Source organism: Monodon monoceros, unplaced genomic scaffold (assembly GCF_005190385.1).
Source record: "Monodon monoceros isolate NGI ecotype Baffin Bay Population unplaced genomic scaffold, NGI_Narwhal_1 Super_Scaffold_3, whole genome shotgun sequence".
Taxonomy (NCBI): domain Eukaryota; kingdom Metazoa; phylum Chordata; class Mammalia; order Artiodactyla; family Monodontidae; genus Monodon; species Monodon monoceros.
In genome coordinates, this window is record NW_021703780.1 from 42,489,864 (window position 1) to 42,517,818 (window position 27,955).

At 35.3% G+C, this 27,955-nt stretch overlaps 1 protein-coding gene across 3 annotated transcripts in view; it reads right to left on the reverse strand.

Moving 5' to 3' along the window:
- HMGCLL1 (3-hydroxymethyl-3-methylglutaryl-CoA lyase like 1) overlaps window positions 1-27,955 on the reverse strand; it is a 136,907-nt gene that overhangs the window by 38,570 nt on the left and 70,382 nt on the right. For 2 of the 3 annotated variants that reach the window (XM_029243519.1, XM_029243518.1), the window contains 2 exons: window positions 17,627-17,690; window positions 13,515-13,703 (listed from right to left, as the gene is read on the reverse strand). In XM_029243519.1, coding sequence (XP_029099352.1) covers window positions 13,515-13,703; window positions 17,627-17,690 — 253 coding nt within the window. The remainder of the gene's footprint in view (window positions 1-13,514; window positions 13,704-17,626; window positions 17,691-27,955) is intronic. The other variant, XM_029243520.1, reaches the window with a different exon arrangement.

The window sequence follows — 27,955 nt, forward strand, 5'->3', positions numbered from 1 at the left end:
CCATAACCACATTGGCAAACCTAGTAATATTTAAAAATCACAATTAACTTTAAATTAACATGGTTTCAGACACACTGGGAACTCTTAAACCTTGGGGAGTTCTGTGTTTTTATTTTTAAGCAAACAAGGCAACAATAAAGTACGATGAACTTCAGAAAGTTGCCTTTATCTCTTTAATGAAGTTGTCTCAGCAATCAAAAAGAATCCTCTTTCTTTTTAACAATTTTTTAGTAGATTTGCTATGGATAACACTGTTGGCCTTCTTACAGCTGACGTGGGTCCTAATTCTTTTCACTCTAAGGTCTGTTATCTATAAAGCCTTGTGTATTTTCAAGGGGAAATGTTCCAAAATGTCTATGTAGAAAAATAAATAAGATTTTTCTTTCCTTACAGAATAGAAACAGTATTCTTTTAATTTGGACCTTCAATGAAAACAGTGGGTTTTGGTTACTGCAGCGAATGTTTCCTTTAAGAATGTTTACTGAACTGCAAACATTTTACTAAGAAATGTGAGCTTTATTTAGTTATCTGTTGTTATTATGAGATCAAAGTAAAAGAATCTAATTCTCAGAGCATACTCTTCAAACCTCAACTTTTTTACCTCAGGAAATTGAGGTCATAAACATATTTTCCATATCCTGCAAGGAAAGTTTTTCCCCAAGAAATTGCTCAAGGTATTCAAACATTTACTATAAATAGATTTAAATGTTTTAAACACAACTAAATACAAGAATGCTCTGAGAAATTTGAAGAAGTACTATTGATTAATGAAGAAATGAGTCTTGGTGAGACATAATTTCTGGAAGTTATGCTCACCACTATACCACCAACGTGAGACTTATAATTTCTGAATGAAGGGAGGAAGACAGATTGATAGAACACAGGAAGAAGCATTTCAAAATCAGGAAGAAAAACAGTAGCACATATTACAATGATTCTTAACCAGGGAGGAAACCTAAATTCGTAGGCCTTCCACATACAGAAAAGCACCAAATTTCATTTTTATACAAACAAAAACCTGGATAAAAGGAAAAGCCTGTCAATTTCTTGGATGGGGAGATGAAATTCTTAAGTCAATCCTCTCTAAATTAGTCTAGGTATTTAATAAAATGGATATTTGGGGGATGAAGTTTGGGACAAATTCAGTTTAAAATTCAATTAGATAAAGTTTATAAAAATTTAAACAGGTTTGATAAAATGACAATAAAAGGGTCATGCGATACTAGATTTGAAATCTAACATAAAGCCATTTTAATTAAAAGTATGGTACTTACACGAATAAATGACCAAAGGGACAGGAAGAGGTAAGATAAACTGGGTTGGCATCCTTGTTCTACTACCTTTCAGATAAAGGGTTTTGGGCAACTGACCTAACCTTGGAAAGCCACAGTTGCCTCATGTAAAAAGTTATAGTTATAAAAAAATTACTTCATAGGATTGTTACAGGGACAAAATAAAATAATGCATGTAAAACATAGTTTAAAAATTCAATAAGTATCAGCCAATGTTTTCACAGAATAGAAACTCTAGAGATCAACTCAAGAATATAACAACATAGTATGTGTCATAACTGAATATTTTGTATCTCTGAGGAAAAAATAGGTTATGTAATGAAGGGATAGCAATGTGTTTATATAAAATATAGATTCTCATCTTGCATCATGAATAAAAATACAGTACAGTTGGATGAAAGACTTGATTATAAGAAATAAAGTCAAAGAAAAGATAGGTAATCAGTTTATATAAGTACTAAAGGTTTGAAGAACTCAAGGTCCTTCTCAGCAAAATTCCAAAGGCAGAAGCCATAAAGTGAAGACAGTATTATCAGTGTTGGTCCTCGTCTTCCTTTACCCAGCATTTCACACCGAGGATCACCTCCTCTTTGATAGACTTCTTCCTTTAGAGTCTTGCACTCAAGACTGTCTTGGCTTTCTCCTACCTCATGAGTCACTCTTTCTGTCTCCACAATATCCTGTTTTCTCTGATCTCTTAATGATCAATATTTGGTGCTCTATCCTTGGTCCTCTTTCTTCTCTATCATCTCATGCATTCCTTGGAATTAAATACTATATATACTCTGTTACTTCTAAATTCATATCTTTAGCAAAGACTTCTCACCCCAAATCAATTTTTATATAACCAACTGCCTACATGTAAGGGTAAGGGGAGGGGAGGGAGTTATAGGAATCATGAAGTGCAGTTTATGTAGCTCAATATGCTATCAAATATTAATTCATTTTATGTATATACATACATACACACACACACACACACACACACACACACACACACACACACACATCAAAGAGGCAGACCTCAGAGATCCTGCAGATTTGGTTCCAGACTACCACAATAAAGCGAATATCATAATAACACAAGTCACATGAACTTTTTGGTTTCCCAGTATATATAAAAATGATGTTTACATTATACTGTAGCTATTAAGTATGCAATAGCACTATGTCTAAAAAAAAAACAATGTATGTACATTAATTAAAAAATAATGCTGTTGCAAAAATGGCACCAATAGACTTGCTCAACACAGGATTGCCACAACACTTCAATTTGTTTAAAAAAAATCAAAATAAATAATAAAGCAAACACTAATAAATTGTGGTATGCCTATATACATATATATATATTCATATATATATGAATGAGAATGACCTATTTTGGTAGCTAATACTAATCTTCCTTCTGAGCTAGGATTATAAGTAATTAATTTTTCTTTATACTTATTTATATTTTCAAAATATTTGAACATCAACATTATTTTTTAGCCATTAAAAACCAACCAGTAGGAGGAGTGATGTCACTGTGATGACAACATAGGTCATTCCTGCCTTTGCTCACCCTTCCAAGAAGAACAACTAACAACTATTCATGGTCAAGACACCACTGTGAGAATCCTAGAACACAGGGATGAGGCTGAGCACCCCTGCACCACAGACACCAAGAGACCTCATTAGAAGGTAAGAGAAGTGGCTACACATTGATCACATTGCCTATCCCCCAGGCTGGAGCAGCATTATGCTGAGAGCTCCCTCCCGAGCCTATGACACCTCCAGTGGGAAAGAGAGCCCAGGGAAACATCCAGCCTCCACCCAGTGTTGTGGGTCGCTGTCTGGGAGCCCCTACTTTGAGTTCACTCCACAGGGATTTCAGAAGAATCTTCAGGGATCAACCACTGGGAATCTGACCATGACAGAGAAATTGGGTGGGAGGGCGGGGCTTGCAACAAGAGAACCTGGATCTTGGCAGCTCGAGCTCCTACCTGCAGAACCTAAGCAGTAGTGCCAGCCAGCAGTTTTGCTCAACTGCAGAAACCAAGTTCCTGTTGCAGTAGTTGCAGGGAAATGGATGGGTACAGGTCTGCCTAATTCAGGTCCTCAAATAATGACCTGAGTTTTGGTGGCTCTAAGAGCGTGATTTGCCCATTGCCAGGCAAGGTAGCTGAGTCACAGCCCAACAAGCTTCAGAGTGTGACTGAAGGACCTGACCAGAAGGGCTGGTGAGAACACTTGGAAGCTTCACAGTCTGGCAACACTGGAGCCGAGAGGCAGGCAGGCAGTGCTGATCGTCCACAGAGCAGAGCTATTACTGGGCAGGGAGGTTTCCCCTGCTACACCCTGGCAGGGGAATTAATCCATAGCCTCACCCTTGCCATTTCTATTCAACATAGTGCTGGAAGTCCTTGCCAAAGTAATCAGGCAAGAAAAAGAAATAAAAGACATCAGAATTGGAAAGAAAGAAGATAAACCATCTCTATTTGCAAATAATATGATTTTATATATTGAAAATCCTAAAGACTCCACCAAAAAACTGTTAAATTAATTAACAAATTCAGTAAAGTTGCAGGATACAAAATTAATGTGCAAAAAATCAGTAGCATTTCTGTACACTAACAACACATTATCTGAAAAAGAAATAAAGAGAATCATCCATTTAAAATAGTACCCAAAAAATACTTAGGAATAGGGTCTTCCCTGGTGGCACAGTGGTTGAGAGTCCGCCTGCCAATGCAGCGGACACGGGTTCGTGCCCTGGTCTGGGAAGATCCCACATGCCGTGGAGCGACTGGGCCCATGAGCCATGGCCGCTGAGCCTGTGCATCCAGAGCCTGTGCTCCGTAATGGAAGAAGCCACAACAGTGAGAGGCCCGCGTACCGCAAAAAAACAAAAAACAAAAAAAACTTAGGAATAAACTTAACAAGGAAGTGAAAAATCTTTACTCTGAAAACTACAAGACACTGATGAAAGAAATCTAAGGAGACACACATAAATGGACAGATTTCTCATGTTCACAGATTGGAAGAATTAATATTGTTAAAATACCAATACTACCAAAAGCTATCTATAGATTCAATCCAATCCCTACCAAGATTCCAATGATATTTTTTATAGAAGTAGAAAAAACAATCTTAAAATTTAAATGGAAACAAAAAAGCAAAAGCAATTCTTTGAAAGAAGAACAAAGCAGGGGATATCACAATTTCCTGATTTCAAGCTATACTATAAATGTATAGTAATCAAAACAGTATGGTACTGGCACAGAAACAAACAAATAGATCAATGGAACAGAATCAAGAGTCCCAAAATAAACCAAGTATATAAGTTCAACCAATATTTAACAAAGAACCCAAGAATACTCAATGGAGAAAAGACAGTCTTTTTTAATAAATGGCACAGGGATAACAGATATTCATAAGTAATAGAATTAAACAAGGCCCCTGTCTTAAATCATTCACAAAAGCTAACGCCAAATGAATTAAAGACTTAAATGTAAGATCTGAAAATGTGAAATTCCTAGAAGAAAAAGTAGAAAAAATGCTTCTTGACAAGGGTCTTGACATTGATATTTTTGGATATGACACATAAATATAAGCAACAAAATTAAATATGCACCCCAATGTTCATAGCAGCACTATTTACAACAGCCAGGACATGGAAGCACCTAAGTGCCCATCAACAGATGAATGGATAAAGAAGATGTGGGGTATATATACAATGGAACATTACTCAGCCATAAAAAAGAATGCAATTTGCAGCAACATGGATGGACTGAGAGATTATCATACTAAGTGAAGCAAGTCAGACAGAGAAAGACAAATATCATATGATAACAGAATCTAAAAAAAATTATATAAATGAACTTATTTACAAAATGGAAACAGACTCACAGATGTAGAAAACAAACTTATGGTTACCAAAAGGGAAAGGGCAGGGGAGGGATAAACTAGGAGTTTGGGATTAGCAGATAAACACCTCTGTACATAAAATAGATAAACAACAAGCACTTACTGTATAGCACAGGGAACTACATTCAATATCTTGCAATAACCTACAAAAAGAATCTGAAAAATAATATATAAACATATATAGGTATAACTGAATCATGTTGTTGTATACAATATTGTAAATCAACCATACTTCAATAAAAAAATAAAATAAACAAGTGGGACTATATCAAACTAAAAAGCTTCTTCACAGGAAAAATAAAAAACGATCAAAAAAGTGAAAAACAAACCACCCACTTGGAAAAAGGATGTGCAGAGCATACCTCTCATAAGGGGTTAATATCCAAAATAAATTAAAAAGCTCATAAAACTCAATATCAAAAAAACCAAACACTCCAATTTAAAAAATGAGCAAAAGACCTGAATGGACATTTTTCCAAAGATGATACAAGAATGGTCAACAGGTAAATGAAAAAAAGCTCAATATCACTGGTCTTTAGGGAAATGCAAATAAAAATCACTATGAGATATCACTTCATGCATTTTAAAGTGGTTATCACCAAAAAGAAGGGATAACAAATGCTGGTGAGGATGTGGAGAAAAGGGAAAATTTGTGCACTGTTGGTGGGTTTGTAAACTGGCACAGATCCTAGACAAAACAGTATGTAGACTCCTCAAAAAATTAAAAATAGAATTACCATATAATCAAGGGATTCTAATTCTGAAAATATATCCAAAGGAAATGAAAAACTATCTTGAAAAGATATTTGTACCTCCATGTTCACTGCAGTATTATTTACAATAGTCAAGACATGGAAACAATCTAACTGTCCATTGATGGATGAATGGATAAAGAAGATTATATATATATATGAATATATATATAATATTGTATTATATATTATATATATTATATAATGGAATAGTACATATAATATATAATATCATATATAATATTATATAATGGAATATTATATATAATATTAAATAATATATATAACATATTTATTATATATATTAATATATAATATATTAACATATATTTATATAAAACATATACAAATATAATGTAATATATAAATATATAATCTCGATTATATATTAATATATAATCATATATTATACATTATATATTACAATTAACATATTATATAATATTTAATAAATAATGTGACTATATACCACAGCAGTGGTAACTATAGTCATCATGTTGTACATTACATCCCTAGTACTTTATTTACCTTACTACTGGACGTTGGTACCTTTTGACCACCTTTCTGCAATTATACATATAATATATATAATATATAACATTAATATATCATTAATATATTAATATAATTTAACTTTAATATATTATATTATATTATATCACAATATAATATTAGTATATTATTAATAAAATATATTTTATACTATATAATATATGTTAGTGAAATATATATTATATAGTATATTTCATTTATACACTGTATATTATATATTATGTATTGTATATTATATATATTCTTATATTATAATATATTAAACATTACATATATTATTTATATTTCATCATATATAAAATATTGATTGTATTTAACAAAATATCAAATATTATGTGTAATATATAATATTATAAAATATAATTAATATATTAATATATGATTATTTTATATTAATATAATTATACAATATATTATTTATATAATATATTTATGTATTGCATTATATTGTATATAATATATACTATATATAAAACATTAATATTATATAATATATTATACATTATATAATATATTAATATTTATAACATATGATATAGGTATATTAATATATATTATCTTATATTATAATTATATAATATAATATATAATATGTAATATATTTTATATATTATATATATACGCACATGCACACTTGTTTTTGTCATTAGTGGTGAGCCTACAACCATGAATTGGTTACATTACAATAGGCCAAAAAAATAGTTATGAGAATAATACTTTATGTTCAATACAAAACTACCAATTTCAAGCCAATATTCTTAAGGAAAAAAATCTGGGTCATGTTACATTAATGGGCAAGAGTATAAATATTCATGAAGTTTCCTTGTAAATAGATATTTTTGTGAGAGAAAAAAATAAGAAAAAAGAAACGTGAAACGATATTCAAAAAACAAAAAGCTTAATGTGTTCCTATACAAACAACAGAGCAAAACAGCAAGATTTCCAAATTAAAGGCGCATGTGTTAAGAAAGATGTGACAAGTACTTGATTGAAAATAAGGTATTGAAAACGAGATTAAAACAATCGGATGAGATATTTACAGAATGAATTAGAGAGGTGCTCAAAAAGGTAGTGAGTTCTGAAATTTCCACCTCTTACGTCAAAGGAAAAATCATATCATATCCTGGCCCTAATCCCCATCAACAATGATCAATTTTTGTAACATTTGCCTAACTGATCAGCATGGATTAATTGCCATGGGAGAGGCAGAGCCGTTTGGGGCATCTTCTTTCTTGGTGAGTTTCAGGCTTATGATCTAAGTGTGACTCACTACATAAAGATTAAATACTTTCATATTTAGCATATTAGAATCAAATTCACACGCATTATTTTTAAACACTGATTACTTGAATTCCTGTTTAAAATGCCATCTAGCTCAGAAGGAGTTTTTTTCTAACTGCCCCTTCTGTGTATATAGAAACAGATAAAAGCTATATTATCTCTGAAAAAAAACCTGACCGATTACCTATAGTCAAAATCAGAGAGAAGTTTATATTAATAAAAAGATGTTGGAGATAAACAAAATTATTCACGTTTTCTCATTTTTATCACTAATATAAGCAATCCAGCCACTTGCAAAAATAAAATAATAGAAAGGAACTTTTTTCACCTTTTCTTACTGACATTTATGGCTCAAAGCCCTGTTTTTAAGCACTCAAAAATTGGACGGTGTTAAACTTCTGCTGCACTCCCTGTTCTCTTTTATTTACTTATTTTTGTCTTAAAAGTAGTTTTTAAATACTTGATATTATAGTTGATTTACAATATTGTGTTTACCTCTTTTATTTATTTTTTGATGATAACTTACACCTCATCCCACCTGAGAATATTTTCAACATAATACTGTCCTGGAGAAAGTTAATTGTGTAGCAAAAAGCAAACAAGCAAGAAAACAAACAAAAACAAAAATACTATTTCATACTCAAAAAGCTTCTGGAGGTACTGAGTTAAACTAAAACACTTTTCTCCACAGCAGGACTGCTTCGAGATTTTACATCTGAATCTAACATCTAAGACAGTGTCTGATAAAATGAATATTTGTTGAATAAATTAGTGATGCATTTTGTAAAACCTATGTAGGAGCATCCAGTTTTCAACTTTTTGTTTTCTTTCTTGCTTGCTGATTTCTATTTAGCTCTTTAATAGATGTTGAATAAATGAATAATATCTAATTCATGTATTTACAAATTTACACATTTGCAAAGCAATGCTTTATGCCTCTGGCTCCTTGAGTAATAAAGGTTAGAATATTATTGCTATTAGTATATCAGCAGTAGTAATAGTTTTAACTGTAATGACGGTAATAGTATGAAGTATCAACCAAATGCAGTCACCAAGACAAATGTTCTAGAAACTCTGCACCTCATCTCAGTTTTGTAAAATCTGAGGACATAGACATCATTGTACACATTCTATAGGTATAGAATTGAGAAGAGAATTTGGAATTCTAAAAATTTTCTTTGAGAACCTCAAAAACAAATTACATGAGGAAATTGTTTGGTAGCATTTAAATGTGGTTTAGCAAGAGTCAGTATAAAGAAATGAATGCTTTGTTGTAAAAATTAGGTAAATGATTTGGTTCTTCTAAAAGAGAATACTAAACATATGGAAAACATCATGAGGAAAGACACATTAGCTAAATGTCTATTAAGTGTAAGAGAAGAAAAAGGCACATGGTATTTCTTTAGGGGAAAGCTAAATATTGCCTGTTCTACTCTCTTTGCTACCAGTTAATGGGGTACTGTTACTTGTGATATTGGAACTCATTTGTTTTACTCTGTTTTTACCCAGTTATGAAGACTCAGATCATTTGAGTGAAGAAAAACAGAGACTGTGCAATTGTTTAGTGTTAAGTAGATTAAGTAATTTGTTCACTGGTGTTTTACTTAGGTACTTGGGAATATGCAAGAGGGTGAGACTCAATTTTTACGTAAAAAATTAAGACAAGTATATTGGGCCATGTACGTTTCTTCCATTACTGAAATGCTGTACGTTTTGTCACCTCATTTTCTTGCTCTTTTGGGTTTGGGTGGTTATAAATATCCCCCACTCAAATCTATAGTGTCAATTATTTCTCTATATTAAGGAATATCTGATAATTATGAATTCCTGACTCCCATACAACCATGTACTGCCCTATAAGTCATATGTTTAAGTAATAAAAAAAATACAATAAACCTGGGAACCCAAGAATGATCCTTCTATTACATTATTAGTATGTGCTTTCCAGACTGAGGGGGATGTTCCATTTATAACTCTCATTTGTTTCCTACCATCATGGCCAAGTTTCCACCTACTACATGTCTCCTTGCCATCATTTTAACTTCCAGTTTGGAGCACTGTAAACTGTTTCCTAACCCCTAAATTAAAACAAATGATATCCACTCCACATGCACCAGCAATCTGACTAGAAGCCACTTCAAAGATTCCATTTTAAAGAATGAAGTATGGCCACTGCTTCCTGAAGCCAGAGTTAGCCTAGTTCATAACCAAGTGGGATTTTCTCTAATTTCCCTTCTACTTAAACACTGGCAGGTTTGGTTTTTGTTTTTGTTTTTGTTTTTATTTTTTTCCTAAGACATTTTTTCTCCTCTGCTCAAGGTAATCCTGGTTATTTTGTTGTTGCTGCTGCTTTTATTGGGAAGGGCCCAGGAGGACTCTGCCTCACTCAGCGTTGCCAGGGACCAACCAGTACACATATGTCTGCAAAGACATTCCAAGACAATGCTCCGCTGTCTGTGTGAGCATACGCCTCCCCAAACATTTACAGACTGTCTCAGCTACACACAGTTTCAAAGAGAGCAGAAGTGTATATTTTTTCTTACACTGGCACTGGCTTATCAAACTGGATGAAAGTGGATGAAACTGTTTGAAAATGGATGGCAGCAAACACAAACTCTACAACTCCAACGTTAAATTGTTCATTTAAACTGGCCACTCGGGCTGCATATTGCTTCTTACACAAGCTGCTCTTACCCTCTCCTCCACCCACTTACACTGCCACTACACGTCAAGGTCTGGGCAATGCAACACCACTACGCTCCAAGTGCACTTTCCCAGGCCCCTCGCCTCCCTCCTGCCCTCCCACCTCACGTACATGCTTAGAGCTTGTGCACATAGTAAAAGAACAGAAAACACAATGACAGATACTTGTGGACACGTTTCCTGCTAACTTGTGCCAAAGAGCACAAGAGATGCCAAAGAGCAAAATATCCACCCTTCCCCTAACAGACATACACACACACATACACACCTAGACATACAGATACACATAGACACATAGACACCAATACACATATACATGTACACACACTTGCATACACACATATGCATATACACATGCACACACAGAGACACACACAGGCATACATACACACACAGAGAGACATAAACACACACACATACACATACACACATAGACACATACACACACACACACCCCAAATAATTCAGCTTAAATTGAAGATATGTTCCTTCTGAAAAGATTTATATTCTTCCTGACCATCTGTAGGTGCTACTAATTCACACCCATTTGAAAATAATTTGCCTGCTTGAGTCTTTCACATTCTGCAAGCAATGTGAATTTCAACCCTAAACTCACAACAGGGTCAAAAAATAGTTATGACATATAAAGGGGGCTTGTCTATTTCTCCTTCACCCATAGCCAAGGTCATTAGAATAAATATCCTTGCTGCCTTCTACCGTTGCTAGGTGGTTTTTGCTGGTTCACCCTTTTTGACTGAAGGTGTGGTGTTTTTTTGCGGGGTGAGGGGACTCAGCCTTATACAGGTTCTGGCCTGTGCTCCCCATCTTGCTTGGGCCCAAGGTTCTTTCCTGTCCCCACCCCGTACTGCTGTTACAGTATGGATGGGCAAATGCCCCAGAATTGCAGTCCGCCTCTCTTTGTAAATGGAGACTCTGCAGTTCATCTAATTCAGAGAATGTTATAAAGCTCAGGTTCCCCTCTGAATACAATAGTCGTCTTTCAGCTCCTAGGACATGCTCTTCCCTCTCCAAGGCCTTTTGCCCGAGTGGTGTTTCATGTGCTTGAACATTCTTTTCACACGTTGATGCCCATACGCACACACAAACGCATGCACGCACACACACACACACACACACACACACACACACACACCCCTTATTGAGGTTCCTTTCTTCTCTTCTTTATATATGATTTTAAATCTTACTTTCTCAGACAGCCTTAACCGTCACAATCACAATGGGGTAACAGCAATATTTTGCAGTGGGGCATTTTCAACAGGCAGAAAGTTTCCAGAATCAGATCTTTGGGTTCCCAGAATGTGCACTATAGCCCTGGATCCCAAAACCCTAAACTCTCACTCATTATATAATAAATATGCTACATGAATAAAACATGACTCAAGTGTTACCGTCTAGAGGATATATCCATATGAGAAATGAGAGAGATGCACAGACACACACACACAGACACACACACAGACCTCTCCAGGAACTTGCTGGTGAGGAACACTTAATAAGTTACAGTTGCAGCTGAACACAGAATCCTGAAGTGATGCCTAGTTCTCTATTGTTTTAGAAACTAGAATAGAGAAGGAAAATTGTCAAAACGCCCCAAAGTCCATGGGATATCATTTTTTCTTCTAATTCAATACAATGTTCCTTGCCTGCTTCCAGAGGACAAATAAGGATTTGTGCACATATGTTACAAAGTCCAAATAAGCCCTTGTGGGGCTTGATATTCACAGGTTTTATTAACTTCTTCCAAACAACTGTGCACTGCAGGATGATGACATTAAGCTTTATGTATTGATTTTCAGCCTCACCAAAAAGCTTTCAGACACTCTTATCTTTAGTTGTCAAAATCTTGGGTTCGAAGAACATCCAGTGAAACTATTTTTATCCGAGTTTAAGAAATAACATCAATTTAAAAATAAATACATTAAAATGCAATTTATATCTATTCCTTTCAATAAATACATTAAAAAGAACTAAGGTATCATTAGAATGTAATAAGCAACTCTTAATCCTCCAACTTTCTAGCTCTCTTGATTTTGATCAGAATATACTTGATAAAAACCAGGGCAGGGGTTCTTTCAAAAGGATGCTCGCCAACATCAAGAAGACATCTTGAACAAAATAGTCTGTATTTCAGCACACCTCCTCATCACAGAGCACCAAATTATCCAAAAGAGCATAAGTTACATGATTACAACAGTACACGCTACTATCTCTGTGCTTTGCACTCCTCAAAAATGCCATCATTTTTCAATCTATCAACTTTTCAGGCTGAGAGCAAGTGGGAGTTGAAAAAAGCAGACATAGCTCTGAGAAGATTAATACTTTTAAAAAGAACAAATTCAGGGATTTTATCAAATCAAATGAAGAGTAATAAGAGACATCATTGCCCTGAAAAGCATGGGCAATTTACAAATATTTCCTGAGTGCACGTCACGTGTCAGGTACTGTTTAAATGTCTCTTGATTTTTAATCTAGCTTTTCTTCTGTCATGTCACACTGCCTCCCTTCTAGTTTTCTACCAACCAAGTTACAGCTATTCAATGTTCTCCCTTCATTCTAAACCTAACCACAGCGTTCAAACAATGGCTCGATTAATGTATACTTCTACAATAACAATTTCTTACTGGGTCAGCATGTTAGGAAACTAGGAGAGAAGGCTTGGCATGGAGTCGGAAGCCCCAGTCTCTGGTCTCAACTCCAGCACTTTGTAGCTGTGTGATCTTGGGCAGGTCATGTAACCTCCAAATCCTGTTTCCTGATATGTAACAGGTTAATGTTATGTATACTGCAAAGGTTGCTGTGAGGGTAAAATGAAATAACGTACATGGAAGAGGTGAACAAAGGGCTTGGAACACTGTGGATGCCCAATAAGTATCAACACTTGAATCTCAAAAAAAAAATGTTATATTCATAGCAATTTATAAATATTGTCTCACTAAAGCTCTTAATATGTTTATATGGCAAATAAGTATACACACTTTTATACATACACACAAATAATACAAAATACCTGAAGGGCCGTAAGGATATTTGCTAAGGCTTGTCCGTATGTGTCATGACAGTGAACAGCAAGAGCCCTGGGTGGGATTTCTTTCATGACACTTTCCAACATCCTCTTCATGCTTCCTGGAGTTCCCACTCCAATTGTGTCTCCCAGGGAAATCTCGTAACAGCCCATGCCATACAATCTCTTAGACACCTATCAAGAAAAGTGACAAGCTAGTAAAACAATGGAAATGAACACACTCAAACCCTGTTGTTCCTTAGCAAACATCATCTAGAAGTAAACATCACAACTAAGATAACTTGCATATCCATGGAAAATGTATATTTTAGTTTTCTAGTCCTTTTCCTTGTTCATTAAATCCCAAGCATTATATAAAACTTTGAATGACATTCCTGTAGTTATCTTTCTCTAATATTCAAGTTTGCCTCAGAATCGTATCTATCTAAGTAGCTACATGTTAATTTATGAAAGTATAAGCTACAATTTCATTTATGGGAGGCTTATTTTCTCAGCCCTTTAATCAAACAGAAGCATCACAGATTTACTTTGGAACTAGTATTTCTCAAGGCGGTCAAGAGATGTCAATCAAGTAGCTTTGTAATCGGTACAGACACTTGATATTTTTGGCTTAAATTTTCTAGCTCATAAATAGATGCTCTTGAGTTTGGTAAACTTTGTGCTCCCTTCAAGCCAAATAACTAATGTTACTTTCAAAGAGCAATATGAATTTTAATGAAGGCAGCATGGTATGTTGACAAAGACATGGCTTCTGGAATCAGACAGGCCTGGATTGAAATCTCAGCTGTCACAAATGCTAGTCATGCGATACTAGGCAGAAGATTAACCTTTTGAAGCCTCAGCCCCTATTCTGTAAAATACAAACAATAAAACACCATTATTTAGCATGTTTTCTAAGCCTTACTAATTAATTTTTCAAAATCACAATAATAATGATGAAGTGAGTGTTGACATGTTTGGTTGTGAAAATGAGAATATATAAAAATCACTTTGTGCAAAATCAGACACATGGTCACCCCTTAACTGATGCCTTATGTGTGTCTTTGGTGCTTATTTTACATCAGGTGCTGCCCTGGATGCTGGGATATGATGGGGATGCAGATGTTAAGGGTCCAGGCTCAAGGTATTATGGAATCTGGAGTCAAGTGAGGACAGACCCTAATCAATTCCACTCAGGAATGTGTAAACACAGCTAACATAATAATTTTGGAACAAAGAAACAGGATTCTAAGAGCATGTAGCAAAGGAAATTGACCTAGATCTGTCAAGCAGGAAGGGCCTCAGTGACAGCCTGAGATAAAGTCAGCATCAAGTTGTCGAAGAGGTTGCGGAGGAAGGGTGTGAGAAGAACATTCAGGTGGAATTTCAGGTGGGTTAAATCACTGGTCGGGGAACTAGAATCCCCCATGCCACAGGGTGTGGCCAAAGAGAAAAAAAAAAAAGGAAGGAAGGTCAGATGCAAAGGACAGATGTGACAAGAAAGCAAAAACCAAGGGGGAATGGGGCTCCATAAAGCTGGGGAGGAAGGCCCGGGGCAGAGCGTACAAATAGTACACACAGCTTTGCAAACTGACCGGGTTTAGGATTTTGGTTGAGGTGTCTATCATAAGAGCAGTAGAAAGCCTTGACCAAATGTGGAGTAGTGGTGACATAATGGGATTTATGTTTCAGAAAGGCAGTATCAATACAACATCAAAAATAGTTTGAAGGGAACTCAGAAGGGCTACCTAGTCCAGGTAGGAGACAATTATTGGATGGACACTTGGATAAAAAAAGCATAATACTGATTCTCCTCTTCTCCTTTATTTAAAAAGGTACATACATTCAACTGTTAAATATACAGGTCTTTGGAATAATATAGAAAGCATGTAGATGACTAACTGAATTTCTCTCTTCATTTCCATCTGTATGTTTTTGGCCTCACAAAGATAATTAATCACCTCAAAACTGTCTATTAAATGCTGGAATTTCTTAATGGCCACATAGAGAAGAGTGATGCTTCCATTCAAGTGGCTGGAGGAAAATCCTAAGTGTGGGGTCAAGGCAATCCAAGGGCTACAAGAGTGCCAGGGATGCTGACTTAAGGAAGGGAAGTTTTCACATGGAAGAGGCTTGAACATGTTCGAGTATCAGTGGGAAGGGCTCTGCAGTTGCATATACAGGGGAGTAAGAGACAGGAAGGGCTAGAGGTTTCAACAGAGGGAACACAGTCTGCAAGAGTCATTTTGGAAAGGAGACAGGGAGTTGTTCCACACAGGGTAGTGTGGAACAGAAGACCAGTTAAGGTTGCTGGTCATGAATTCCTAATGCTTCCAATCTGCCTGTTCCAGGATTCTCTTCAGCAACACCCTGGACATTATGGAGCAGGAATGCAGAGCCTAAGACTGTGTGTGGTCTGTCCAGAGGTGGCACAAGCCAGAAGGAAGAAAAGCAAGGGGTGGGTGTATAGGCAGAGCTGGATTCAGGTTTTGTGGAGTCTGAAGTTATACTATTTTGGAAATGTTCTTTAAGAAAAGAATACATAAGGACTTCCCTGGGGGTGCAGTGGTTAAGAATCCACCTGCCAATTCAGGGGACACGGGTTCGATCCCTGGTCCAGGAAGATCCCACATGCCACGGAGCACCTAAGCCCGTGCACCACAACTACTGAGCCTGTGCTCTAGAGCCCGTGAGCCACAACTGCTGAGCCTGCGTGCTGCAGCTACTGAAGCCCGCGTACCTAGAGCCCGTGCTCTGCAACAAGAGAAGCCACTGCAATGAGAAGCCCGTGCACCGCAATGAAAAATAGCCCCCGCTCGCTGCAACTAGAGAAAGCCCATGCGCAGCAACAAAGACCCAACACAGCCAAAAAATAAATAAATAAAAATTTAAAAAAATAATAAAAACAGTAAACTGATTTTTAAAAAAGGGATATATAGTTGTGAATACAAGTTAATAACAGAGCCTTAGAAGGGTCCCATGCCAGCGAAGGACTGAAAAATTTCAGCTTCATAAAGATGCAAACTATTATACATAGGATGGATAAACAACAAGGTCCTACTGTATAGCACAGGGAACTATATTCAATATCCTGTGATAAACCATATGGAAAAGAACATGAAAAAGAATACATATGTATAACTGAGTAACTTTGCTGTATAGCAGAAATTAAATGCAACATTGTAAATCAACTACACTTCAATAAAATTTTTTAAATATTTAAGTTTCATTATTTTATAGTATTGATATATCTGCCTCTGTGGGCAATTGTCTTGCTTAATTAATAGATGATGGTATATCTCTCACTGGAAACATCTGCAGTTCAAATGAATACACAAAACAGGAATTGCTTTAGCTAAACCGAAAGTTTATCCTGTCTAAAGTTCGATATTCTAACAATCCCATCTTCACTGCTTCAGCACCACATCCCTAAACTTATAAAAATCAACCTTAACAGCAGTGCACAAGAATATGCCATTTCATATACAAATGAGTTTCTGAGTCTAATATAATTTCAAAGACAAGCATTTTGTATTCATTGGTATCAATTAAGAAAAAGGAACAGGAAGTCGAAAATGAACTTCAATAAGTAGGTCCTTAATGACTATAATCAATTGCTGTAAAATTGCTCTGGAATAATAGCAACTTGAATCTCAGCAGAAAGGGCTATGGAATCTCAAAGGAACAAAAACACGGAAGCAGTATATACTCTGATACAAATGTCAAAATACGCAGGAGACAACAAAGGGACACTACCTGAGCAACCAAGGCAAAGTTTGAGTATACGTGCAAAAACCGCCCCAGAATTCTGATAGAAAGTAGAAAGGTTGCTCAATATGGTCTATTCACATAAAAACAAATCAGGTGTTTTTATTCCCTCAAACTTTGGACACCCATATGATAAGAATCAAATGTTAACTCTGGACAGTGATAGGCACTATCTAAGTCTTTAATGTTAAAATAAAACTATTATCTAAGTGATCAAATAAATGCCTCCCAGTCCATGGCTCTCCTTGGTCTAGTTGTGCAAATGCAATAAACATTAGGAAAAACAGCCCACTTTTTAAAACAGTACACATCATTTTACCATGAACCAGAAAACCAGGCGTATATCTTACTTCTGTTACTTTCTGCGGTGTGATGTTTCCTTCATATGGACAGCCCAGGGCACAGGATACATACCTAAATTTAAAATACAGAGCCATATAAATATGCATCTGGTGGATAAGCCATTTCCTAATTTCCATTTTATAAAAATGAAGAAATAACCAAAGAGTCATCAAGAAAATTTATTTTACTCTATTCCTTCATTATTATTCTCAGACCAAACAAAAACAATTGGGAACATTTTCAAGTTAACTCACATTTTAATTTTTCTAATAATTACAATTTGATATACGTTATTTGATGGCAGATGGGAATAAAACAAGTGTTTATCTCGTGAGGTTGCTTAAACTATAGCAATACGTGAACATTCAAAGCAGAAAATACCAGTGAAATATATTGTTTTATTTCAATAAGTATATACATTCAACTGTTAAATATCCAGGTCTTTGGAATCACATAGAAAGCATGTAGATGACAAACTGAATTTCTCTTTTCATTTCCATCTGGATGTTTTGGCCTCACGTAGATACAGTCATTAATCACCCCCAAACTCCCAGAACTGATCACAACCTCAAAGTTCACCTTGTTTATCTCTCATGGGTGTACCTAAAAATCATCCCCAACAGAAGAGTGTCTAGTCTATGTTTAAAAGGCTCCAAATAAAGATATTCCATAAGCTTCTTCAACAATTTAATATAAAAAGTCAAGCCTTTCTTGCAAGGATGATGATACATTTCCATCTTAAAGTATGAAACTAGAAAAAAGCCTCTTTTAGCTATTTTCAGCTCAACACCAATCCCATTTTATTAAAGTTTTCTCAGAGATTTTACAACACTTGTATTAAAATAATGCACCATGTGTCTGATCATCAGGAATGAAGCAATTCACATGAGGGAGAGAGGGGTTGTGGGGAAGAAGGCTGGAAACCGTGTTCTTTGGGCCAGAATATGAAAGGCTTTAGATAGCAAGCCCTTGAATACCGTGCCATGGAGCTGAAACTTTGAGATCCCTGAAAATTATTTTGAGACATTCGTATGACAAGATCAGGTTTGCTTTCCAGAAATGTAACTCTTCATAAATTCTGGAAGTGGGTACCAAAGATGGAGGCAAAAACATGAGAAAAGATGATCCCATGTTTCCTTGATTGAATGTATATATATGTGTAACTGAATCACTTGGCTGTACAGCAGAAATTAACACATTATAAATCAACTATACCTCAATTTAAAAAACAATGCTGTCAATTGGAAGATACACTAATTTCACAACAGGTTTTGGGGTAAAAACATGAAATATAGAATCAATAATTCAATACATATTCATTGATCCTAAAGATATAACCAAATTTCAAAAGTATTAAAATGTGAATAAAAATTGGGTTTTGGAATTAAAATAACTAAGCAGTTCCATAAGCCAGGCAAGCAGTTATGAGGACAGAGAAGGAGAAAAAGAGGATAAAGTCAAGTAAAATTTGAAAGCCTATGCTGGACAGGAAACCCATCTCTCTGCTCTTTCAATCGCTATACTTTGAGCTTAATATTCAAATAATTTGTATAAATTTACTCAAGATATGCAGAAAAGAAAATGTTCTTATGTGAACATAGTACTGGAGAAGGTGGCAAGGGATGAAAAAGGATTTTTTTTTTAACATCTTTATTGGAGTATAATTGCTTTACAATGGTGTGTTAGTTTCTGCTTTATCACAAAGTGAATCAGTTACACATATACATATGTTTCCATATCTCTTCCCTCTTGCATCTCCCTCCCTCCCACCCTCCCTTTCCCACCCTCCCTTTCCCACCCCTCTAAGTGGTCACAAAGCACCGAGCTGATCTCCCTGCGCTATGTGGCTGCTTCCCACTAGCTATCTATCAATTCAGGTACAATGATGATAATGTGTTGAAAAGAGAAGTACATTTACTCTGAACCCCAAATATCTAGATGTGATTAAAAAGGAAGTCCAAGCTATTCATTTACATGCAATCCCTCTAAATGCAAAAACAAAAACAAGCAAAAGAAACCCAACAAATGTAAGACAATATAAAACAAACAAACCTCTCTAGCATTCTCTTAACTGAAAAGTAACAACCTGGCTATAGCTGCCCCTTTATGCCATGACCCTAACTCTCTCCATGTGCATTTTCACTCACTAGAGTTTTCCCTCTGAGTCCTTCCCTGGTCTATGGTTGGCCTGGTCTTCATTCTCCATTGCATGTTATCTTCGTATGTTCTTCTCCACCCTTCTTTAACCTATTCACATGTGGGGCTACTTTCTGCAAAGTGAATGCAATAGTTCTTAACTGTGCTCATTAACTGTATTTTAACACTCGAAAACAGAGGTTGGCAAGCTAAGTCCCAGAGGCCAAATCCTGCTCATGGCTCTTTTGCAAATAAAAATTTTATTGGAACAAAGCCATGCCCATCTGTTTACCTATACTCCATGGATATTTTGCATTATAGCAGCAGAATAGTAGTTGCATCAAAGACCATCTGACCCACAAAACCTAAAATACTACTATCTGGCTCTTTACACAAAAAGCTTGCCAACCACTTGTAAAAAGTGAGGGATTTTTGTGAGTGTGAAATGGCCTCCCTCATGATGAGAATAGGCTACCACGTCTGCTTTGACTGGTGGCAGAAATCAGTTTCTAGACCTCTGCACTTCTCTGACAATCTATTACAATGCTTCTCAATCTTGACTGTACAGAATCACCTAGGGAGCTTAAAAAACAAAACAGACACTGGTGGGTAGGACACACTCCAAACCAATTAAATCAGAAACTCAGGGAATAGAATCTAACCACTAATTATTTTAAAATAATTTTCAAAGTTCCATTAAGTTGCCAAAATTGAAAACCACTCAACTATTAGCAATATTTCCTCACCTGGATTGTTGGATTGACACCCTTATGTAAAAGTGATGTTACACAGCCATGAGAGTATCTAATCTCAGGGATTTCCTCACTGCTACCCCACAGCATCTATCTTTGATTGGACCCACAGCATTCACGACATTTATCCATATTGAATTGGCTGGTGGTTGATTTCTTATAGACCTATTCCAAATAGTTTCTACTCTGCTGAAGCCCTGACCTGCAACCTCTCCATTTCTTTTTTCTTTTCATTCCTTCCTTCTGGCTCAATGTCCATTTTATTGAACTACAGCCTTTAGTAATTTTTTCAGCAAGGATAGACTTTTGCAGACTACTTTGCCAACAAATGGTTTTATTTCACTTTTATCAATGTATAATAGTTTGGCTAGGTATGGAACTCTAGGTTGACAGGTTTTTTTTTTTGCCATTTTGAACATATTATTTCACTATTTCTCATCTCAGTTTTTGCTGATGAGAATTTTTCTGTCTAATGATAATTCCTTTATTTTTATAGTAATTTTTTCTCTACTGCTTTAGGATTATCTGTTTATACCTAATATTCTACATTTTATAATGAGTATGTCAGGACTTGTTATACTTCCTCAATATTAACATTAATACTTTTGTTCTCTTCTAGAAAATCATCAAAGTACTAGTTCATCAAAATATCTATTTTCCCTGTTTTCTCCTTCTGGGAATTCTATTAGGCATTCTCTCTTAATTTCACTTTCAAAATTTCTATTATCTTTCTGTGTTTCATGATTGAAGTTTCCTCAAATTCTACTTCCAGACCACTAATCCTCTCTTCAACCGTAATCTGCTGTTCAATGCGATTATTGTTTTTATTTAACACATGTATTTTTCATTTCCATTTCTTTTCGTTAAATCTTCATTCTTTTTTCCATAAAGACCTGTCTTTTTATTATGTTCTTCCTTTGCCTTTATAAATAGGTTAAGCATTAATTTACAGTATCCTTTTCAAATTATTCTATGTCCTTCTTTACAGTGAAAATTCTCCTGCTTTTTCTTTTCCTTCTGCTTATTTTTCTTAGGATAGCTTGTTTCCTCATGTGGCCTGTAATTTTTACCATTAGTGCCTTTTCATGGTGATTTCAGTTTCTGTAGAAGGCCCTGAAGTGACAGTCCTGAGTTATTTTAATGTTCCTATAAAGGATATTTAATTTCCTTTTTCTCTTGCCTTGCAGACTTTACCAGTTCCCAGGCAAATGCCTACCTTCATTTCTCAATTTGGGTTTCCACAATACTCATATGTCATAAATCCACAACCCATAACACTGGCACATATTTCAGTGACTTTGCACTGGCAAGGAAGTGCTTCCAGGCTCCAAGAACACTCAGTTCCAAATCCAGTCTTAGAAGAACACCTATCTTTTCCCATATAGATTTTAAAATCCCATTTCCAAGCCACCAGGGATTATATCTGGAATAGATACCCCCGTGTGTTAGTGGCATCAGCCTGCATTCTTACCACACTTTCTTTGATGAAATCTGAGGACTTTCTTTTCTTTTCTGAGCTTGGCTATATGTTTTACAAGTTGTTATATTTATGTGTCTGTAATGGGAAAAGAAAAGGGAGTCTCTGTATCAGCTCAGTCCCCTATAGTCTCTCTTCCAGGAACAAATTCCCAATATTCTTATGAACATTACAAATCGATTGCTTGACACATTCACATGGCATATAAAGCTCAATAGATCCAAAATGATGCTCATTCCTGTTTTCCCCACATTTGCCATTAAAAAAAAAAAAAAGATACAGTCATTTTCAGCCACTAAATCACTTGAAGTTCAGCTTTGAGAACACGTTCATTAACCAGCATTGGCTGGTTCTTCCCTCCAGGCTCTAGAGCATATGAGCTCTGCCAGCGCCAGCCCACATGGACAGAACAGTACCCAAGCCCCTCCCCAGGATGGTCACAGACGTCACCTAAGTGCCCTCCTTGCCTCTAGTCTCACACCACTCCCTCATTTGCACTCCAATATCTGTTGCCAAAATAATATTCCTAGAGCATATTTTTACACTCTGAAAATCCTTAATGGCTTGCCATTGTCTACTGAATAAACTTGATATTCAAATTCAGCAATTTGTGAAGCCTCATCTTTCTACCTCTCTTGCATTTCACGGCCTCAAAAGCTCTTATTACAGTAAATATAAACTTCTCCCTCTTACCCAAACATTTCTGGAGATTTCTCTTCACTATGCCTTTGCTCTTTGTAGATTTCCTACCCTGCCTGAGGAGGCCATCATTTCTGATTATGTTTCCACATTTTTACCCATTTTTAATGATTTCACTTTATTGACACCTCCATGAAGGCTTCTACAAATAACTCCAGAGAAATTTAATACAGTCTTAATTTGAACTTTCATAGGATTTATCTGCATGTCTCTTAAAGTACTTGGCTTTTTTGACCATATAATAATTATCTCTATACATATTACTTCCCCAGTCTGCTGGGAACTCTTGGAAGTTAGGCTTTTTTTTCATTTTCATTATTACACATAGCATCACAAGAGAGCACACTATATAAAACAATATTTCTTGAATGAATTAATGCAAAAATATGTTAGTAAAGATGTCATTTTAACCTTCTGAATAACTTCCTATGAAATTCCTAATCTTTACAATCAACGTATAGCCAGATTCAGGTTCTTAACATTCTAAATTCTGTAGTCAGAGATGACAGCACATATTTGGGAGTTCAGACTTGGAACCATGTTTTAAACATTACGTAGGATGACAGGGTAATACAGGAATCACCAACCATATTAAAGCCAATTGTACTAAAATTACAATAAACTCTGTATAGAAATGTGAGTTGTTTTATTTTTATTTGTGCTTGCTGAGGCCATTTATCAATATTATGCAAAATCATGATAAAAGATAAAACAGAAGCATTCAAGTTTTTAACAACTTTACCTAGCAGAACTGAATCATGAAAAATAACCTACAGTTAGGCCTTACTCAGGTCTACCTTCCCACAATTAGCCCATGTTCCTCAAACCACCCTGACATAAAGGAACCAAAAGACTGAGTAAAAGCCTTCAATAAATATCACAAACACTTGGAGTGTAGTCAACCACTGCTATCCTCAGAAGAGAAAAACAATGCCAAGGGTGATGAGATGAGATGACATGTAATGTCAATTAAAGGTAATTAAGACATTTAAATATAGGAACAAGTTTGATGAACCCATGAAGAATATATCAACCTACAAACAATATAAAATAGCATTCCATTATTAACAAGCCACTTATAAATAAAGTTGAGAGCCTATCATGCACTTATCTCTGTGGATGATATAAGAAATAATGACCTTCCCTTGGTCTCAAAAAGCAATTCTGCTAAAATTCTCCTTTTGCTCTAAAATGCAAATTTCACGAGAAATGACAAAACACATTCTTTGCTCAAAAGCTGTACGTGAAGGCTATTTAGATGTGAATTCACAAACACAACTTACACATATTAACTGTAGCTGGGTATGTGTTATCTGGCAGACAGCTGTGACAGAATAATATGTGAGGCTAAAATAAGTTGAACTCAAACAAAACATATGTACAAAAGAAAATAGTTTTAACAGATGTCTCACTATTAGAGTTTCATGTGCCATATTTTGGTAGATGATGATTTGAATTGCTCTTCCACACCAATGCAAAGGCCTCAGTTTAACAGTAGAAATTGGAAAGAAACTTTGACCAATAAACTGTCCACTTATAGGAAGATGGTGTCATATATGCAAGTGAGTTCCACTGGGATAGATTACCTGATGGAACACATTTGCTTCATCAATGAGAAACACTGCCTGCCAGTCACTGTGTATTTAAAACACTAAGCCCTAAACAAGGAGGCTCATTATCTTACTCAAGAAGGCTGCTATTTCAGGATCAGGATCCATAATGACATTTTGCATGAGGCACGGGAAGGATAGAAAATACATGTTCACACGACCTAGATGGTTTGGCTAACAAACAAGTAGGCTGCAAATTCTTGAAGAAACGTGTTGAGTTACAAATTCTCTCTCCAAGGGAAATCCAGTGAAAGCTGACCATTTTGAGAAAGAACACTGAGCCCTGGCTTCACAGCTGTTAGAAATGGTTGCCATTTTAAAGGCTAGAAATTATATAGAGTTAGGCAACCAGTCAAAAATAACTAAGCACAGGAAGAATTTCCTAACATTGAGGGTCTTTCCTCAAAGAAATTGGTCACTGATATAAATGATACAGAATTTTATTTTATTTTTATTTTATTCAGAAGCATTTAAAAACCGATTGGGTTTTCATTGGTTTTGTATAAGAAGAAAGTAGGTGATGAAGGTGACAGTAGGTGAAGAGCTATATAAAATATGCACCTTAGACTCGTTATGGTTCTATGAAACCCTGATTCCTTGTCTCCTCCAAAATATCTATTAATATTAATCACATTGCAATATTAATCATATTGCAAAACATTATCGCATCCTAAAACTGTCTTTGTTTTTCCATACCTAAATGTTATCTGTGGCTGTCTATATTAGTTTAATCGCTAATTTGCTTTTTATTCTTCCTTCTCATTATTTTGTATGTCTACTTTTTCTGGGAATTTGAGAATAAATTCAGCATTGACAGTTCATGGTGAAATATTTTTGCAATTTGTATTTTTTTTAACAGTGGGTGAATAATTTTGTTTGGCTCCTAAAAATGTTATCAGTTGACTTCTTTCAACATTCAGTAGGCTCAGACTTTCAGGAAGTTAATCATGGATCAGATCATTCTAGGCCATTTTATAGAAGAGGCCTAAGATGTTATCATGTAAAAGCACATTGCTTTGATATGCATACCTGCTGACTTTGTGAATTTATAACATGTTTATAAGCATCTAATAATGAAATGAATAAGGCACCTTAGAGATAGTTTCCTTTCTAAATTAATATTTTCACAAGAAGAGTGAGCATGTGATTCTTGTGACATCATTAAAGAGAAGCTGATACTCACTTCGAACAAAAAGGAATAAAACCTGAATGCCTGAATTGGGGAATTGGGATTGACATGTATACACTGATGTGTATAAAATTGATGACTAATAAGGACCTGCTGTATAAAAAAATAAACTTAAATTTAAAAATTAAACAACAAAAAAAAAAGAAAAAAAAAACCTGAATGCCTTACATGATAGATGAGAACACTACTTCATATCAGAGGGATTTCAATTTTAAACAGATTTTGACAAACCAAGGGATAATTCTTTCAATAAATGCCATTGATAAAAAGAAAGAAAGTGATTAAATTTATAACAGGCTTCTATTTTTCTCTGTCTTTTTAATGTTTTAAAAATTAAACAAATAAGAGAAAAATAACCTACATTTTTTAAACATATGTGAAATACACATTAAAGAATGAAGTCCAAATTGTAGACATTTCATTGCTCTCTAACATACACTGTATGTGCAGCAGTAGTTAGCTGACTCTGCATTTTATGTCAATGATCTGGCACCATGTCTTTCCCCAATGTGTCCCATATGTTACATAAAGTTCAGAGCATGTATAAAAACGTGTACATAGGCATATGTATGTGTGTGTTTCTGGGAGGGGAGGAAACAAACAATAGCCTTCATAATTTTAATAAAAGCTGCTATTTAGAACATATGAAACTTTACTATTTTTATAGAAGCTTAAATGGCTTTAGTGAGCCTTTATAAAATGTGTCCTGCCTCATGGCCTTTAAATCTGACAGCAGCTGGCGATATACATTTTCTGGGTGATGGTCCATGTTGATGCAGCTGTTGCCATAGTAACACTGGCTGGAGCATCTACTTCAGATTCAACTAGTTGAGCATGGCTCTTTCCCTTAAATGAGTGCCAATGACCTATGACTTTTAATAATGAGTACCTACCATCTAGATTGCCAGTGAAAATAAAATCTAATTTAAACTCTGTAAAAGTTTGGGAGAGAAGATAATTTTCAACTGCACAAATAGTGAACTCATATCCATCCATCCGAAGGCATAGTTCTAAAAATGACTAGCGTTTCAGAAAATCAAGGGCTTGTTCTCCAAAGGAAGGAAGTCTGCGTTGGAAAACATACATCTGTCTACAGTATAACTACAATAAGTCTCTGATGTACTTTCACTGATTTCATTTGGCTGTGGGTGAGTTCTCGTCCATCTGTACTTCTGTACTCTTCTTATCAAAGCCTGAAAAACTTCTTAGGTTGTAGCATGGTTAGAAGTTTCTTTATTGACAGGACAATATTAAATGTTCAGCAATCAGTATTAAAGGGGAGTTAGGGTTTCTATTAGCCTTATTAAGTTACCTATTCTATTTTATAAAAACTAAAATGATAAAATTTGTTATTATATAATTTTTTCACATCCATCTTTCAACATTTAAAAAAAAACACTTCCCATTTGAAGCATAAGCTTACATGTACCTGACTTCTTAGAGTTTTGTGTTTTTTCAACTTTCCAATGTGAATTACTTTACTCCACATTTAAACATAAATTGAAATAGAAGAAGAGCATCTTCATTTTTTCCTTTCCTTTAGAGGGAAGAGAGACAAAGCAACTTATGGATGTTTGAATTTAGAAACTTAAAGGACATCTCTCCTTTTTGATGGTGGTTATGTAACTTTTGCCTTAAGAACAGACATCCTTTATTTTCTGTCTATGGAAATACATTATCTTGGTTTTTAAACTTTCTTGCACGCCCTCTGAATGTTATGTATGCATGTCAGTTACAAAAATATCTTTATATATTTAAAAAGTCATGTTGGAAATTTATTAAGGAGAAAGGAAAAAGAAGTTAAAAAAAAAGGAAGCAAACCAACAAGATAGCTAACTATGGTGTAATCTAAGTCTACTTGCTCTCCAAATGACCTTGGTTGAATTCCAATCCTTTTCTAATCCAGTCACTCCAAATTGGATCCACTTGTCTTTCTCATTAATGACTGAACCTTTCTTGCCACTATGAACTTTGCTTACTTCAACCATAGGAAATACAACCGGCATCTAAGCCCAGTGACAGCACTCAGCCTTCTGTTACAAACACTATGCATTTTAATTTATGAAGATGATACGGCATGTTTATCATATCTCCATAATTATAAAAATAGAAAATTAGCTAATGTCTGAGAAACAACTTCTTTCTTAAGTAACAGCGAATTTATTATACATTTCACAGACATGGGCCTGAGTATAGAGCCTGTTTGCACTAGATGCTCCCCTGCTGTCCTGGAAGCAGACAAGAACCAAACCAGTTTCCTCTCTCTTCTCCTTCCCCAAATAATTTTGCTTTGGGGGTCACACAGAGAAAACCTGGAAGTCAGCTGTTGAGGGGAGGCTGAATGGGTGGAATGATGGGCCCAGCGCCCCAGTGCAGTTCTCAATTTTACATTTTACATAATCTATTGAATTTCTGTACAATATATTCTTTGAAGAAAAAGCATGTTCTTAAAAAAATTTAAAAATTTGGAAACC